Source organism: Grammomys surdaster, unplaced genomic scaffold, assembly GCF_004785775.1.
Source record: "Grammomys surdaster isolate TR1022 unplaced genomic scaffold, NIH_TR_1.0 186, whole genome shotgun sequence".
NCBI classification, from domain to species: Eukaryota; Metazoa; Chordata; class Mammalia; order Rodentia; family Muridae; genus Grammomys; species Grammomys surdaster.
Genome location: NW_021604631.1, coordinates 6,303,832 through 6,322,596, shown reverse-complemented (window position 1 = coordinate 6,322,596; position 18,765 = coordinate 6,303,832). Strand labels below are relative to the sequence as shown.

The window sequence follows — 18,765 nt, the reverse complement described above, 5'->3', positions numbered from 1 at the left end:
AAGTGTAAGCTTCCATATGGGTCCTGGGGACCAAACCTGGATCCTCTGCATGAGCAGCCAATGCTTTTAACCCCTGCTCTCCCTCCAGCCTCCACAGTGACTATTTTTGAATTACCAAATTTGTTAAGTGTTTTAGATGTATTCTGTTACTTGATGAGAATTAGCCAAAACTAGAAGACATCACTGGCATGTTATGTTTTAATATATATTATATAATTTTGTTTTCTTTGAGATAGTGTCTCAGTGTAACTCAGGTTGGCCTTGAACTCGCTGTGTACTGAGGATGATCTCGAACTCCCAATCCGTCTTGAACTGTGTCAGTGCTAGTACTGGAGCTATGCATCACCACACTAGCTCACTGGCATCTTAATAAAGCAGATAGGTGAGGTGAGCTATAGTGAGAAGCTGCAGAGGGGAATTCAGGGGTCTTCGACAATTAATAGTCAAGTTTTGCCCTAAGTATTCTTAATTGGAATATTCCTGGATTCTCTTTTTCCCTAAGTATTGTGGAAGTCACCTTTGTGCTAACAGGTGTGTGTCACAACACATCTTTATTTCCTTTTCTCATTTTAAACATACTAGATTAATTTGTAGAATTAAAAAAAAAGTGATGTGTGTTGGATGTAGGTTTATACATGTTGAGTGCCGTGCCCATTGAGGGTGGAAAAGGACATTTGGGTTCTCTGGAACTGGAGGTGTAAGAAGTTTTGACATGTCTAACATGGGTGCTGTGAACTAATGTGTGGTTCTCTGTAGTTTCCTTACTAACTGCTGAGACATCTCTCCAGCCTCCTAATTTGTAGAATTTGCTCATTGTGTAGTGGTGAAATTTTTCACTGAATATTCATTTCTTCATGAAATTCTACTATGAGCATGTACTGTAATTAATTTTATTGTTTATAGACTATTACAAGTAGATTACCTATTTGCATATAGGTAGGTGTACACTGGTGTACATTGCATGTGTTTTATTCTCTAAAATGGCTGTTCCTATTTGTACTGATCACATGTATAGTTCCTATTTGTACTGACCACATAGCTTTCCTCTCAGTGACCTAGAGGACATAATTAAATTTTGGGTATAATTTCTCTGGTATTTTCATTGGAATGTCCTTTACTCTGACTTAAATGAACAGAAGTTACTTTAATATGACAGAAATGACCAGTTTCTCCTATTATAGATGCTGCTTGTTTTAAGATGAACTTTCTACCACAAAACCATACTTTCAGTATTATTCTGTATAATTTTTGTACATAGGTTTATAATTTCAGTAATTTTTTTCTTTTTCTTCTTTTATCTTTTTCCTTTCTTTTCTTTTTCTTTTCTTTTCTTTCTTTCTTTTCTTTTCTTTTTTTTTTTTTGAAATAGGGTGTCACTATCTAGACTGGGCTGACTTCAGATTCACAGAAATCCATCTCTGCCTTTGTTTCTCAAATGCTGGGATTAAAGATGCATACCATCATGCTCGGCAGCTACAATTCATTTTTACATTGTAAAAACATACCTGATTTTTTTTCTTTTTCCCATGCAAATAAATGAGACGTATTTTAGAACCTTTCATTGAAAAGTCTGTCCTGTTCGTCTGTTCTGCAGTGACCCTTCAGCATACCCTTATGCGTAAGTGTCCCTGTGTAGATGGATCTGCACTTGGGGGACACTGACACATCTATTTTGAATGGTCTTTAAAATAAATGTTCAGATATAGTAGAACTTTGTTTTTCCTTCTATGAATTCATGGCTATATTGCGTATTCTTGGCCTTTTTCATTTCCACATTTGTTTTAGAATCATCTTGTTTCAGGTTCCACATTCTTTGATTGGGTTTAAATTGAAATTTACCAGTCATTTTCAGAAGAATTTAATTTTTAAAATGATTTACTTATATGTAGAAGAAAATTTATTTATTTTTGGGAATCAAACTCTGGTCTTCTGGAAGAGCATCAGTGGTCTTAACTGGTGAAACATCCCTCCAGCCCTGATGGTTTCCTTTTTAATTTCATGCAATAGCATTTGTCAGTTCTTGGGATTTTGCATGTATGCATGTATGTATGTATGTATGCATGTATGTATGTGTGTGTGTATATATATATGTATATATGTGTATACATATATACACATATACATGTATACACACACATATGTACCACATGTATGCCAGGTGCCTACAGGGTAGGAAGAGGACATTAGATACCCTGGAACTGGTGTTTCAAATGGTTGTGAGCCCCCGTGTGGGTGTTGGGAACTGAATGAGGACCCTCTGCAAGAGCAGCAAGTGCACTTAAGTGTTGAGCAGGCTCTTCATCTCAGTGTATTTTAAATTTGCAATTTCATGGATGCTGAATATTTTTCAAAGATTTATGCATACTTATATTTCTTTGGAGAACTCTATTGAGTTCTTGGTATTTAACTTTGAGAGCTCTTTATAGATTTTAGCTATTAATTGCCTGTTGTATATATAGTTGACAAAGATTTTTTTCTCATTTTATAGACTGTTTCTTTGCTCTGCTGATTTTTCTTTTTAAAAAGTATTTATTTTTATGGGTATGACTGTTGCCTGAATGTATATATGTGTGTCATGCTCATGTCGATCAGAAGAGGGCACAGGTCCCCTGGAACTGGTGTTACAAATGGTTTTAAGCCTCCATGTGGGTGCTGGGAATCAAACATGGGTCTTCTGGAAGAGGATCAGTGGTCTTAACTGCTGAGACATCCCTCCAGCCCTGATTTTTTTCCTTTTTAATTTCATGCAATAACATTTGTCAGTTCTTGAGATTATTTTCTGTGCTATTAGAAGCCTTTTCAAAAAGTCCTTACTCGTGTCTGTTTCTAGTGCTTTATATATATTTTTTTCTTAAACAGTGTCAAAATTTAAAGTCTTAAAATAAGATCGTTAGTCCGTTTTGAAGTGAATCTTATGCTGGATAGCCAATGTTGGATAAGAGCTGGATAGGGATCCAGTTTTACTCTGTGTGAATGTCCAGTTTTCTGAGCACCATTTGTTTTCGTTGGAATACCATGCTGTTTATGTTACTGTGTTTCTGTAGTGTGAGTTGAGATTAGGTATTAGGATATTCGCAGCATTTCTCTTTTCTGGTTTGGGTTGTTTTTATGGTTTCTTACTATTTTAGGATTGCCTTTTCTAGTTCTGTGTATAATGCAACTGAAATTTTGATGGAACTTATGTTCTTAGGGTTTATTTTGATATTCTTGGTAATGTTTTTGAAGAGTATTGCTTAGATCAGTAATGCCAGTCTTCCTCTTTCAAACACATTCATTTAAGGACATATATTTCTATTTGGAAATTCTTCAATCTACAAATTATATTATGTAGTACATTCATTGTTAAGATGAAAATAATGTCGAAAAAAATAAGATCAAAATAATGTTCAGAATCTCATTATGACTTACCTTTCGACTCATTTTATTGGCAGTAATTTCAGAACAATGACATTTACATAGTGCTTGAGGGTTTTATTCTTATAATTGCATTATTTGTGATGTCTCTACTGCACCTGAAAGTGAATCGTTTCCTGTACATTTGGATGTATTCTCTCTCAAAATTATTTGCAAGTGTGTGGAGGGAAAAGATAATAACATTTATTCTTGTGTTTCAAATTCGCTATTTGAGTTATTGTACATTTCTCAGCTCAACTCCAGTTATAATTAAGTAAAGCGTTTCCACTCATGGCTTGTTTTTCTTTGTCTTACTCGTAGCTGTGTCGGTGTAGAAGAACATCATGCTGTTGACATTGACTTGTATCACTGTCCCAACTGCGCAGTTCTACATGGGTCTTCCTTAAGTAAGTACTAAATGCTTAAATAAAAAAGTTTGAAACTTAGCATGTGTAAGATGGCACTTTGGTGATACTCTAATAATATCATAATATCTCCTAAGAACTTTAGGAAAGATTTAAAAAATACTTAGAATATATTTCTTGTCTGAAAAAATAATAATTTGAAACATTCTGTTTATATACTCCATACTGGCCCTAAACACACACACACACTCTCCCTCTCCCTCTCCCTCTCCCTCTCCCTCTCCCTCTCCCTCTCTCTCTCTCTCTCTGTGTGTGTGTGTGTGTGTGTGTGTGTGTGTGTGTGTTTGTGTTTGGTGTAGCCTTGGCTGTCCTGGAACTCACTCTAGACCAGGCTAGCCTCAAACTCAGAGAGATCCCACCTGTCTCTGCCTTCCAAGTTCTGGGATTAAAAGCATGGCTGGCAGCCCCAAACTCTTGATTCTCCTGCCTCTGCCTCCCAAGTCCTAGGTAAGCCTTTGAATAATTAAATATGCCACAAGAATAAGGGAGAAAAATACTAACATTTTTAATTGCTTGTGTAGAGCTTCCAAACTTAAGTACATCTTTTCAATTTACAAAGCGTGTCAAAGAAAAGCTTACCTGATTCTGGAAACTTACTGTGACTGATGTTGTATTGGAGCAGTGTACAGAATTAAGATTTGACCCTAATGGGCAGACACACATTGAATATTTAGGAGGAAATCAGGGTGTTGATAGGTGAAATTTTGCATGCATATACTGAACTTGGATGTCAAAGATTATCTCTTAAACTTCTTGCTTCTGTACCCCAGGTCCATGGAAAGATAGGTATGGAGAATAAGGCCAGGGCAGGTCTCTGATGATAGTCTTCCCTTGGAGAGTGCAAGGTAAAGGCAAGAATTCTTCTTATCCGCCAGTCTAGAGTATACCAGCATTAGAAACAGAACAATATTTTTATTTGGTCTTTTACAGATAGTTCCAAAGACGAAATTCAGATGTCAGTGTACTGACATGAGAGAAAATATTTAAAAGGCTTTGGAGTATAGTTATGTTTTTACAAATTTTTGACTGCAAAATATATTTTTTTGTGTTCACAAAATTAAAGGAAAACTGTAGACTTTGTTATTTTAAAATTGGGAGGACTAGAGATAGCGCAACCATTAAAGGCTAAAGCTCAAACTTTAATTTCCAGCACCCAAATCATCAAAGCCTGTCTCTCTGGCTTCCCTTTCCAGTACTTGGGAGGCAGAGGCAGACACATCTATGTGAGTTCAAGGACATACTGGTCTTGCATAGTGAGTTACAGGCCAGCCAGGACTGCATAGTGAGACTCTGTCTCAAAAATATACAAAATAAAACACAAAGGAATCTTTGAGGATACTAAATAAGCCATGGGTAGGATGTAGGTAATCTACAGCCTCTTTGTTTTGAATATGGAGTTTTGCCTCATTATACTTTTCCAAGTAGAAATTTTGTTACGTGAAAAGAGATTTAGTAACAAATAGACTGATCATTTGTAAGAAATATTAATAATTTTTGTAAGTTCTTTAAAGAGACCTAGGAATTTAAGCTGTAGGAATACTTGAGAATAATTTATTTCAAATACAAGTGACCTGTTTTTGTAATATAAACCTTTAATTTGATGTACCTTGTAGAATTGTTACATGAAATCTTGTTTGTAGCACTGATGTATGTTTTGTATAAATTTTGGTCAAGAATTAGTTGGGGACAGCCAGGGCTACACAGAGAAACCTGTCTCAAAAACCAAAAAAAAAAAAAAAAAAAAAAAAAAAAGAGTAAGGAAGAAGTAAATAACACAGAATTATTATTTCAGGTGGAACAGAACTAAATTTTATATCAGTTTTGGTATAGAGTTCAATTATCTATTCCCCAAATGAAATGACTTTAATTTTACTTATATGAAGTACTTAGTTACTAAGAGGCAGTACTACTTCAAGGGATACACTCTATTTTTCCTATATGATGTCATCTTTTAGAAATCCTAGCACACTTGCTAAATTGATTACACAGACCATAATGGATCACAACTTGCACTTTGAATAAAGATGCTTCAGAGAGAGGCTTGCCTATTACTTGGCCCTTAAAGTCCCTCTTCTCTTTGAAGACCTTCATACCAGACATTGGCCATCTGGGCAAACATCCAACTTTGAGTACTCAGTGGGAAGATGCCGAAGATGCAGTAATGGGTTTTGTCTTGATTTAAGATTCAACCCCTCCTTCACTTCTCCCTCCACTTCAATGAGGGTGATTTCTTTTAATTCCTTTCCCTCTGCTATTAAATGTTTCTTGGTATCCAGGGTTTATTGTCCCGGTCAGAATATCCCAGATGTCTTTATTATTATAGGTACAACCGAGACATTATATATACAATAAGGTGAGCTAGACTAGACTTCCCAGTTGTTAAGAACCTTATTTCCAGGCAGAAAGCTGCTCAGCTTTTGAATATATATTCAGTGTACTCTTCAGGCACATGCCAACCAGGGCAGACATTTCTCCCCTTTCCCTGTGACGACTACTTTACTGTAACAATAGTTTACTATTCCTTCACTGGCTTCCTCTAAGATAAAATTCAGTCAGCTGTTGTAGTGGTGATTTTATATTTCAAGCTTGTTGGCCAATAGGACAGTTGCATCCTTCTCTTAATGAGCACATTAAAGGAAGTTAATAGTATTTTAGCAGGCTATTATATGCTGGGTGCTACAGTGAGTAAGTACTTGACCTATGTTACCTCCTTCAGTATGTGCAACAATATGTTATGAGATACGAGGTCAATTACCTAATTAAATCTTGTGTAGTTATTTGTCAGAGCTGTAGTTTGAACCCATAGCTATCAAGGCATAAATTAAGTACACTTCACTGATCAATGTGCTCTACAAAATTTAAAAGGAACATCTAGCTGGGCATCATGGCATATGTCTTTAACCCCAGCACTTGGGAGGCAGAAGCAGGTGGATCTCTGTGAGTTCAGGAGCATCCTGGTCTGCATACTGAGTTCAAGGAATGTCAATAGTATGTTAGAGAGAGACCCTGTGTCCAAGTGGGGAAAAAGCAGTATCACAGTTCACTTAGCAAACAGACAGCTTTCTTGTTGTTTTGTTTTGTAAACAATGATGCCTGAGGAGCTCGGTCACCGTGTGTACGGTAGGAATGTGAAGCCTCTCTCTGAAGCATCTTTATTCAAAGTGCAAGGGATCCATTATAGTCTGTGTAATCAATTCAGCAGGTGTGCTAGGATTTCTAAAATTATGCCTACTTTCCTTGAGGCAGTTTTACAGTATTTAGGTATCCTTAAAATAATGCTGTTTGTGTTAGGTTTTTTTGTTGCTGTGATGAAATTCTATGACCAAGGCAACTTATAAAAAGAAGGAGTTTAATTGGGTTTATGGATCCAGAGGGTTAGAGTTTATTATGGCAGAGAGAAGGCCTGGCCATGGTAGCAGGTGGCTGGAATAGTAGCTGAGCTCATCTTTCTATTTACAAGCAGAAGGCAGAGATAGTATACTGGGAATGATGGGAGACTTGAAACCTCAAGCTGGTCACCAGTAACACACCTCCTCCAACAGGACACCATACCTACTAATCCATCCCAGACAGCCACCAACTGGGGACCAACTATTTAAATATATGAGCCTCTGGAGGCTAGTCTCAGTTTCTTCTAGCATTTCTGGAAATTTATCTTGAGGAATTAATCACAGAAATAAATTTATGTACTTGACTGTTAACCACAATGTTATATGAGAAAGGTTAAGAACAAATGATGTGCTTGTCTTAATTACTTGTCTGTTGCTGTGATGAAGCACTGTGACCAAGGCAACTTAAGTTTAAAAGCTTAAGTGTTTAATTTGGCTTATAGATTCAAAGGGGTTAGAGCCTGTAACGGCAGAGCAAAGGAGCAGCTGAGGGCTCCCATCCTGACAACCAACCATGAGGTAGAGCAAGTATGCACTGGGAATTGCAGACTCTTTTGAACCTCAAAGCTTGCCCCTCAATGACATAGCTCATCCAACAAGGCCATACTTTTTTTTTTTCCTCAGTTTTTTTTTTTTTAAAGTTTTGATTCTTTGTGAATTTTACATCATTTAATCCAATCCCACTCATCTCCCTATCCCTTCATAGCTGCCCTCTACTCCACCCCTGCAACTTCCCCCACGAAGAGAATGAAATATAAAAATAAAAAAAGGGAAAAACAAAACAGAACAAAGCCATCTTGCCATGGAAGCTGCAGTGTGTCACACAGACTGCCCTTCTGCCCAAACAGCTTTCCTTGCACATGCTCATTGCAGTACGTAAGTCTGAGGCCTCTGGCTTCTGCTGCACTCTCAGTACTGGATCCTCAGCTTCGGGTCTGCAGGACCTGCCCCTTCACTCACTCCAGCAATCCGCAGATGGTGGGGGGGGGGGATGTTGGTGTGGGCCAACTCAGAGCCCTGCATCTGGGTCTGGGTGGAAACTGAGGTGGTCAGTCTGCCAGCTCTCCCGTGCTCAGGTCACCAGGGCCAGCTCTCCCACGTTGCCCAGATGAGGGGCAAGACCAGCTCTGCTTCCCTCAGCCCATGCTGCCTGCCACAAGGGCCAGCTCTAGTGTTCTGCCCAGGTGATGTGTGGCCTATTCTCTCAAATGCTGCAGCCAGCAAGCCATGGGGCCAAAGGCCACACTTAGTAATCCCTGCAAGCAGTCCTCTACTATTGACTAAGTATTCAAATATATTAGCCTCTGGGAATCATTCTCATTCAAACCGCCATTGTGCTTAAGAATAAAAAAATTATTAAAACATGGCACATCTACATCTTAAAGTTGTTGGCTGTTTCTAATTTGCTTTTGAATATGTAATAGGGAGAAAATGTTCATAAAACAAGAAAATAATCAGTATAAAAACATGTGATACCAGATGGAAGTAAAAGTTTTATGTGTGTATATGATAGAGGGAAACCTACAATAAGATGCCCTTGAATTATAGGAATTTTTTTTAAAACAAACTTACTTCCTTCCTTCCTTCCTTCCTTCCTTCCTTCCTTCCTTCCTTCCTTCCTTCCTTTTTTCGAGACAGGGTTTCTCTGTGTAGCCCTGGCTGTCCTGGAACTCACTCTGTAGACCAGGCTGGCCTCGAACTCAGAAATCCGCCTGCCTCTGCCTCCCAAGTGCTGGGGCTAAAGGTGTGCGCCACCACTGCTGAACCCTGTAGGAATGGTTTTAAAGATTTGTTTTTACTTCTGTGTTTTGTATGTGTGTGTATTCATATATGCACATGTTTGGGTGGGTGCCTGAGGAGGCCAGGAGAGGGCATCAGAGATCCACCTGATGTAGGTGGTGGGAGCTGAATTCTAATGGAATTTCTTATCAAGATTCAAATGTAGCTGGGCAGTGGTGGCAGTGGTGGCAGTGGTGGCAGTGGTGGCAGTGGTGGCAGTGGTGGCAGTAGTGGCGCACGCCTTTAATCCCAGCAGAGGCAGAGGCAGGTGGATTTCTGAGTTTGAGGCCAGCCTGGTCTACAGAGTGAGTTCCAGGACAGCCAGGGCTACACAGAGAAACCCTGTCTTGAAAAACAAGAAAAAAACAAAAACAAAAAAGATTCAACTGTAATTCAAGAGTTTTCTTGATTTTTAAGTGGGGTGGGGTAGGACTTTTCTGTATTGAAGATCTAGTCACAGTAAGTTACTTGGGAATCTTTAGAGTCTTACATATAAATAACCCTGATTTCTTCATCTGTTGGTTATTTCTGTGATTGTTACTAGATGTGTTAGGATTTTGGTAAGGAAAGCATTTGAAATAACTTAGAGCATGCAGGAAGTCCAGAGTTTGATTCCCAGCACTTGATAGACGGGGTGTGGTTATGTGCTCACCACGCCTTGCTTTAGTAGGTTTTGGTGAACTCTCCTCTGTTCTTTGTGTCAGTATAAATGTGCCTGTATGGAGACTAAGCTTTACACAAAAGAGAATGGTGTTCTGCTGGAATAGAGTTTTGACGTGTGATCAAATGCCTTATTCTGAGTAGATAATTTGGATGATGTGGTTAATCATAGTATGACTTGATGTTTTAATAAAAGTTAATCTTAAATAATTAGGAAATATTATAGTATTGTTAATTGTGGATAAATAAAAGACTTCATTTGCTGCTTTATACTCTTTGATTTAATATTTAAGTTACTTTGAATGAAATGATCGGGCTTTTAAAAACACTCTGTTAATTATAATTACAGCATTAGCTTTTGTAAACTTTTCTTTTGTGGACTTGGAATGCATTAAACCACTTGAGTGTTTTCATTGTGCCTACAGTTGTTAACTTCTGATTATGTAGACTATAACAATTAGACACTACATAATATTGCCAGTTACCACACATGTTTCTTTTTTCTGACTTTCTGTAAATTCAGTGAAGAAGAGGAGGAACTGGCACAGGCATGACTACACAGAAGTGGATGACGGCTCCAAGCCTGTGCAAGCTGGAACTAGGGCCTTTGTCAAGGAACTACGTTCTCGAGTCTTCCCAAGGTATGGGACCTTGTTCTGGCTTAAACAAGATTTGACAGCATTGGCTGATAATGGCATTATCTAAAGTGGTCTTCTCAAATTTCGGTGGCACCATGCCATTGATGTCAGCTAGCTTTTCACCTTTTTTTCTGTAAAGGAAATTTAAAGTATCAGGACATTCCAGGGCATAGGAGTAACTAGGCGTAGGTTTGTGGAACTTCTGCTATGTGTATGCACACTGTAAAAATACTCATCCCCAGAATTTGAAACATACTGATTTGAAGCAGTTCTAAGTTTCTGATTCCTTTTGATAATGCAACTGCTGTTTTTCTTCTGACTTTTTCCTGTTTTGCATCTCTGTTTTTCTCAAATTACTGTATTGGCTGCCTGGGCCCTGGGCTCACCAGACATATGTGTGGTCATTGCTTAGCCTCTGATGGCATCAGGACTGAGCTTTTTGATTCTGAAAAATAATGGAGTATATCTGAGTTGTCTAAACTAAAAGAGAGTCAAAAAGCATTATAAAACATTTAATCATGTTAATTCAGATCAATTCCTACTCACGGCCTGACATCTATTTAAAAGACAGTGCTTAACAGGCTTTTACGGATCATAGCTCAGCTTGTTAAAGAGAGGAAGCACAATTTAAACTTAAATCACAGTATCATGTTCAGCCTATTACGGAAATTTTTTTCATGTTTTGTAATAAAAAACCCTGCTATTTTCCCTCTGTCTTTATGATTTCTCTGCTCTGTTCACCACTTTTTAGTCCTTAAACAGAATCATGATGAAAAACCATCCACCAGCCACATTTGCCTCCCTCAGGTTGGGTGAGACAGAAAAAACATGAAACAGCATTTCCAGGTGATTTTTGTTGAATTAAGAGTCTTGTTCTTGGGCCAGGATTGGTGGCTCATGCCTTTAATCCCAGCACTTGGAAGGTAGATGCAGGTGAGTTTGAGGCCAACCTGGTCTACAAAGTTACAGGACAATCACAGCTGCTACACAGAGAAACCCTATCTTGGGGTAGTGGTGGTGGTAGTATTTTGTTTTCAAGCTGTCAGCTTGCTTGTTTTCCTTTTTACTGGACAATGCTTTATTTTTATTTCTTTTTATTTCACACAGCCATAGATTTTTAGTCTGGGCCTATTTACAGGTCTCAGATATTTTGTGTTCTCCCAAAACCATCTATGCAAATTAGTGTCTGTGTGGGCAGACATTTTTCAGGGAGAGGAAATATGGCTTTTATTTATTTCAAAGATTTGTGACCCTCAAAAAGTAGCATTAAGATCCTTAGTAATTCATATGCTCTTCTGCCAAGGTCAACCCAGATGAGAGTAGGTTACAAATAGGATCACAAATATCTAAACTATTATTGCTGTTCATTAAAGAGCTCCTTTTAACTAACTCCACAAGCTTTTGATTATTTAAACCATAGCAAAGTAATTACTGAATTAAACATAGTTGATGTAATGTATACAGAGTATATAAAGTAAATTGAATAAGTTTTCATAATTCCCTATGTAAGGCATAATCTAAGTCTTTCAAGATTTTTTTTTACTTCAAAACATTTATGTTTGTGTGTGTGTGTGTGTATAATTCTTTAAAAATGTGATTGTGTTATGAATGGTATTATATGGTTTGCTCTTGTGATATATATCATAAGTGAATACATATGATATATGTATTCTTTTCATATGAATACATAATTTCCCTCACTCTATAACCGTTACAATACATCTAACACTTTACATTCCTGTATGATCTATCATTTTATTAATTCAACATGAATTTTACTTTAAGAGTTCTGTGAAAGTTTTAAAGAGAATTAGATTGAGAACCACTGATGCCTTCCACATTCTTTTTTCTGAGTTAACTCATTACCTAATAGGACTTTTACAAACAGCTTATCAACAAAAATGACATTTTATTCTTAATGTTTTTCTTAGTGCCGATGAAATCATTGTAAAGATGCATGGCAGTCAGCTAACACAGAGATATCTGGAGAAACATGGATTTGATGTCCCTATTATGGTTCCTAAATTAGATGACCTTGGACTCAGGCTCCCGTCACCTGCTTTTTCAGTGATGGATGTGGAACGTTATGTAGGTACGAACTCGGTTCCGTTAAGTACTTGCAAAAACGTGGAAAACTATTAGTCTTAACAGTTTTGTTATGGAATGGAAAATATCAGCTCTGCATGCTGGATGCTTCTTAAGGGTCAGGAAAAGTAAAGTCAGAAGTGCTTCTGTTGAAAGCAATTCCACAGACCTGCAATGGTCAGAAAAGAATGAAGCATTTTATCTTGTCAGCCTTTTCCTACTGCTCTCTTAGTTGTTAAAATGATATTTGTGTAGGGAAAACCATTACTGAAGGGCAGCCATAGATTCTAAGACATGAGAAACTGGATAGGTTCTAGATATCTGTAGAATCAGGGGTATAAATTATGAGCTCGCTAGTCTTCTGGATCCTGCTTCTTGACCTCTTTTAGAGGAGAGGCTATAAAAAAAGAAGATTGTATTCAAACATGTGTTTATGTTAATAACTTGGTGAATATTGCCATTTAATGATACCTGAACTGTAGTTTTGAGACTTAAGAAAGAAAGGCAAAAATTACTGATTGCAATATTCTTGAAATTTTCATTCCTGTCATTTATGGTCTCTGTAAAGTTTATAGATAAAGTTGACTACATGTAGATGCCATTTGGTAACAGAAGATAGGTGTTATTTGAGAATCAGAAGCCAAAGTCACCTTGTCTCAAAATTGTGTGTTCACTACTACCTATTGTCTCCTCAGCATGTCATATTGAAGAAGCTGTTCCTTTATTCATTTTCTCTAATAATTGTTTCATTTAGAAAAATCCAGCACTGACTTAATTATATGATAAACTAGGGAATAAGGATTAGATTTAATTGAAACCTAACTGCCTATAAATAGTTAATTTAGTTATAGGAAAAGTTGTTCAAACTACTTTACCCACTAACTTTTAGCACTGCAAAGCTCTTCAGTTAAAATAACAGTAGTACAACTATAATGTATTATATGAGGGTAAAGAAATTTGTGGCAATATTACCAGTCTATATGAAGTTACATTGACATAAGAATGGAGCCCTTATTTTCTATTTCAGATTGGTTAACTCTTGTCATATTTTGCATCTGAACTCATTCTGTAATTCCTTGTAAAGGGGTTTTGTTTCCTAGGGTGGTGCCTCAGAGGTCTGCAAGCATCATTTTATAGTTTTATAGGGAACACTGTAAGGGGATCACAACTCAAAATGTGAGCATCCAGACTACACTAACAGGAATGACCGACTCTTCAGGGAGAATATTAGAAGGCACAACAAGTGAAGCAAAAATTATTTTCCCTGATGAACTTGTTTACTGATTCCCCAGTGCCCTCCTTTTTAAAACTTAGACTCTTAAGCATTATAGAAATTAAAGGGAAAAGCTGATCTTTTTAAGCATGAGGAAACTGAGACCCAGGAAACAGTGGACAATTTTCATACCCCAATTTATTGTTTTTGTCATTTTAAGCTACCCACAAGAAATCATTGACACTTAGAAGGATTATAGTCCATCTATTTATGCAACTTTTAAGGCCAATAATAAGACTGAAATTGTGTTCTGCAGGTGGTGACAAAGTGATAGATGTTATTGATGTGGCAAGGCAGGCGGACAGCAAAATGACCCTTCACAATTATGTCAAGTACTTCATGAATCCTAACAGACCAAAAGTGTTAAACGTGATCAGCCTTGAGTTCTCAGATACAAAGTGAGTATCCCTGGATAGTTATCCTGAGCAGTCTGCATTTTAGCTAAATGTAATTTAATGATATTTTAGTAAGAAGCATAATTGTGACTTTTATAGTTATGCTTTGGCAGCAGTGTTCTAAATTTTGCTTTGCCAGGCTTAAGGGATATTTAGAAACAAGATATAGCTGGGTATAGTAGCACACACCTTTAATCCCAGCACTCAGGATACAGAGGCAGGTGGTTCTCTGTGAGTTCAAGGCCAGGCTGGTTCCAGAACAAAGCTACATAGTGAAACCATGCCTCCATGAGGAGGCTGCTGCTGTTGCTGCTGTTGCTGCTGTTGCTGCTGTTGCTGCTGTTGCTGCTGCTGCTGCTGCTGACGACGACAACAACAATGACATAAAATTCATTTTAAATGCTTAAGTTTTATTAATCTTGAGTTCCATTTAATTGCTTGGTTTAGGTGACATGGGAAGAATTGTTTTAATTTGTATTATGTTCCTATGTATATATGTCTTTTTCTTTTTTAAGGATGTCTGAATTGGTGGAGGTTCCTGATATAGCCAGAAAACTTTCATGGGTAGAAAATTACTGGCCAGATGATTCAGTCTTTCCCAAGCCCTTTGTCCAGAAATACTGCTTAATGGGAGTTCAAGACAGCTATACAGATTTCCACATTGACTTCGGTGGGACTTCAGTGTGGTACCATGTCCTTTGGGTAAGAGTAGGGTATTTCTGATTTTCTTATTAATAAAAACATGCCATATTTTTCTGGTGGGACATTCATTTGCTCTGTTTAACACTTGTAAACATTTAAGTATTTTCCTGCTTCTTAAGCATCTGCCTTGGTGCTCTTTTCTTTTTTTCAATTTCAGGTAATAGAAAAGTCATTGAGCTCTTTACTTAGATACCTTCTTGCCTCTATCGCCTCTGTCTTTTCCTCTCTCTCTCCCTCCCTCCCCTCTCTCTGTCCCCACCCTCTCCTTAGTCAATTTGCAATTTGCATTAATCTCTGAACCAAATGAGAAGGAAGGAGCAAAATTACAATGATAATTGTTTCTGGTCTTAAGATGAGAATGAGACAAGTTGGATAAACCACAAATGTCTATAAAACTACTAATTCTTTTGGTTTTTATTTGTTCTCTTTATCTAGAACTACATTGCCTAATAAACATTAGGCTTATATGGCTAGATTTAAATAATTAGAATTTAATATAATTAAAAATTGAGTTGCTCATTCCCATTAGTTATATTTCACATAGCTAATGACTTATATACTGGAGACAACACACTTAAAAAAATCAACATTCCATCACTATTGACTACCTGTAAGTTATCTGTAAAATCTTTCTGGTACTGAGGGTGAATTTTGAGCGATGATTATGCTCAGACAGGAGCTTGTTAACATAATTCTGTCTGTGGTTCTTTATCTAATCTTTACCTTCCTCTCTTGCAGTGCTTTCTTTGATAGGAAAGGATTATTGACTCTGTCAGTTGGAGGTGGGAGGAGCTTTAATTGCTCTGAACTTGCTGATTAGGGAATTAACTGTTGATCAGATATGTGGTATTTTTTGAACTTAAAATCTTACTCAATTTAATTTAGATCCTTTTATTGGGAAATTGTACCAGTGTAGGCCATCCTGAGACCGGCTTTTCTTTTTCAAAGTAGTATGATTACTTCCTTCTAGGGTGAGAAGATTTTTTATTTGATAAAGCCAACAAATGAAAATTTGGCACTCTATGAATCTTGGAGTTCATCTGTGACCCAGAGTGAGGTGTTCTTTGGAGATAAAGTAGATAAATGCTACAAATGTGTGGTAAAGCAGGGACATACCTTATTTGTTCCTACAGGTAAGGTTTTAATCTCATCTCCTACTTCCCATGGTTGATTGTTGAGGGCTGGGCTGATCCAAGGCTTTCCCTGAAGCCCTGATGCAAGGAGGATGGACATAGTTCCTTGTCTAAAACCAGGAACATGCTTGGCAGAGCCAGTAATGGTAACTGGGGGAGCTACTTTGGATCCTGAGAACATGAGTCTTCCTACCTTATAGCACTATAGTTATCAGTCCTAAGGCCACTGTGTTCTACAAAGCTCTTGAGATACCCTATGTTCCCCTTTTGCAACATTGTGTGATTAGCTTCTAATTTGATTAGTGCTAACCTAGTTCCATTGTTTGATAGTTGTTGCTGACTTTCTCCTGTTTCTGCTCTTGAGATAGTATATATAAGATGTTGTACTTCCTAATACGCTTGCTTGGCATCAGACACAGCTTGTGCAAGACCCCCTGTCTTCTTCACCTTCTCATCTTCTGGCCACTTCCCATTAAAGACCCTGTTACTAAAGAACCACCTCTGGTCTAGATCAGTTGATAGAGAGTCAGCGTGTAATTAAAACCAATTAATTGGCTTTGATATATTCAGAATGTAGCTTTTATGTCCTTATATAAGAAAGACTAAGAACTTTTTACTTGTTTGTTCATTTGAGGACTTGATCACCATCCTATTAAGTGGTACAATTTAATGATTTTTAATAGATTAGTATGATCACAGCCATCAATGCCATCTAAGTGGAAAATAGTTTCATTGTCTTCAAAAGAAACCCCATACCTTTTAACAGACACTGCCAGTCCCTACTTTTTTGTTTTTGTTTTTTTTTTGTTTTTCAAGACAGGGTTTCTCTGTGTAGCCCTGGCTGTCCTGGAACTCACTCTGTAGACCAGGCTGGTCTCGAACTCAGAAATCCGACTGCCTCTGCCTCCCAAGTGCTGGGATTAAAGGCGTGTGCCACCACTGCCCGGCTCATTCCCTACTTTCTTAACCCACTGGCAACTACTAATAAACTTTGCATGCATTTGCCTATTTTGACATTTAATATGTTTCCTTTTGTGTCTAGTCTCTTCCCTCTGTCTACTTTTCTATCTCTTCCATTCTGTTTTTTGTTGGTTTCTTCGGTTGGTTGGTAGGTTTTTGGAGACAGGGTCTCATATAGCCCAGACTGGCCTGGAACTTACTATGCAGCTGAAAATGTCTTGCCTCTCCTGAACGCTGAGATTATAGGCATGTGCTATCATACTCAGCTGTGAGTAACTTCTTTTACTTACTATAACATTTCCTAAGCACATCCATGCCATAGAACAGCAGTCAGTCTCTTTGGCCTAACAGTATTCCTTTTCAGGATATGCCATAGTTTGTTTATCCCATTCATTAGTTGATGAACACTGAGGTTATTTCCACTTTTGTTACTTTTGTTTTTTGAACAGTTGTACAACTTTTATGTAGAAACATGTTTTTGTTTCAATTCTTTGGAGTATATACCAAATAGAATTGTTTTGTTGTATTATTTATCTGTGTTTAATTCTTTGAGGAACTACCAGACTTCTCTGTAGTTTATTCCTCAAGTACTGATTATGTTGGTTGGTAGTGTGGATGAATACGCAGGCTCTCTGGGCCAGTGTTTTTGAGAACAGCGTTCTCTGGCTTGGATGACCTACTGGTTCTAGGGTTCACAGGGCTGTTACCACATGCCTTGCTTTCTACCTTGCCTCTGGTGTAGAAAAATAAATGTAAGCTTGAGTAAATGAATGAATCATTATTTAGAAGTATTAAGATTTATGTCTAGCTTTGAAAGGCTACCTTTAAATCCTCTTCTAGTGGTGTCATTTATAATTTTTCCGTTGTCTCCTTTTAAAAATCTTGATGTTCATAAATTATGGAACATCCTACATAATACATAAATAAACTTCTAACAAAGTCAATTTAGTGACCTACTGTATTATATAAGGAAGAAGTTCAGAGATAATTTATGAAGAAATGTACATGTACTCACAGCAGTGTTAGAGGCATGAGTGCAAGTACATGTGAGCCAGTGACAGCTGAAATTCATCAGCATTGGTGTAGCTTGAGGTCTCTCTAGCTTCATAGTGCATCAGGACCACCAGGAAAGCTTGGTAAATCACAGACTTCTGGGCCTTTCTCTTAAGGGTTTGATTCAGTAGACACAGGACAGGCCTTATGGTTTGCATCTCTGAGATGGTGCTGAGTGGTAGTACTAGTCGGAAGACTGTATCAGGACAGTCACTGTGCTAAGCAATGGGCTTCCCTCCCAACCCCCACTATGATGATTGGGAACTAATAAACTTTCTACAAACAATGCTATAGTTTTCTTTAATGCCCAGTGAAGTTGTATTCCGGGAAATAGTGCAGAAACCATGAATAAGTACATTGTTTAAATAAGAGAATTTCAGTTTCTAGTTCTGATTATTATTGGATATGATTTATTACTTATATGAATGCCCAGCAGAATTTATACTTTTATGTCTTTATGTTCAGTCTGCCAACATTTAAAAAGTTAGGCATAATCTGTAGGAAATACCTCTCATTTTGAAACACTCTAATGGGAAATAAAACATTTGACTGTCAGCATTTAATATAGGCCCAATGTCCACCCATTTAAATGCTGGTGATCTCCCTTTCCTTCTTTTGGAGCAGCCTGCACATCATGTTCCCTGATCTTCTCTGCTTATTCCTTTCAGGGGACTTACTTCATGGTGACACTTGGGAAGCATATTGTACAGCCACTACTTACATTGATTTTATAATTTCAAATTTTATAAAATATACATTTCTTTGTAAACTAGTATTGTGAGAATGACAAAGTTAGTCAGATTTGGGTATAACCTGTGGAGCTAGAACAATCCTTAAGTCAAAATACTTAGAACCCTAGCTAGAACCGTAAGGTCATCCA

At 37.5% G+C, this 18,765-nt stretch overlaps 1 protein-coding gene across 2 annotated transcripts in view; it reads left to right on the top strand.

Moving 5' to 3' along the window:
• Kdm7a (lysine demethylase 7A) overlaps positions 1-18,765 on the top strand; it is a 62,317-nt gene that overhangs the window by 21,051 nt on the left and 22,501 nt on the right. For both annotated transcript variants that reach the window (XM_028768390.1, XM_028768391.1), the window contains exons 2-7: positions 3,715-3,800; positions 10,170-10,287; positions 12,216-12,376; positions 13,899-14,040; positions 14,553-14,739; positions 15,710-15,872. In XM_028768390.1, coding sequence (XP_028624223.1) covers positions 3,715-3,800; positions 10,170-10,287; positions 12,216-12,376; positions 13,899-14,040; positions 14,553-14,739; positions 15,710-15,872 — 857 coding nt within the window. The remainder of the gene's footprint in view (positions 1-3,714; positions 3,801-10,169; positions 10,288-12,215; positions 12,377-13,898; positions 14,041-14,552; positions 14,740-15,709; positions 15,873-18,765) is intronic.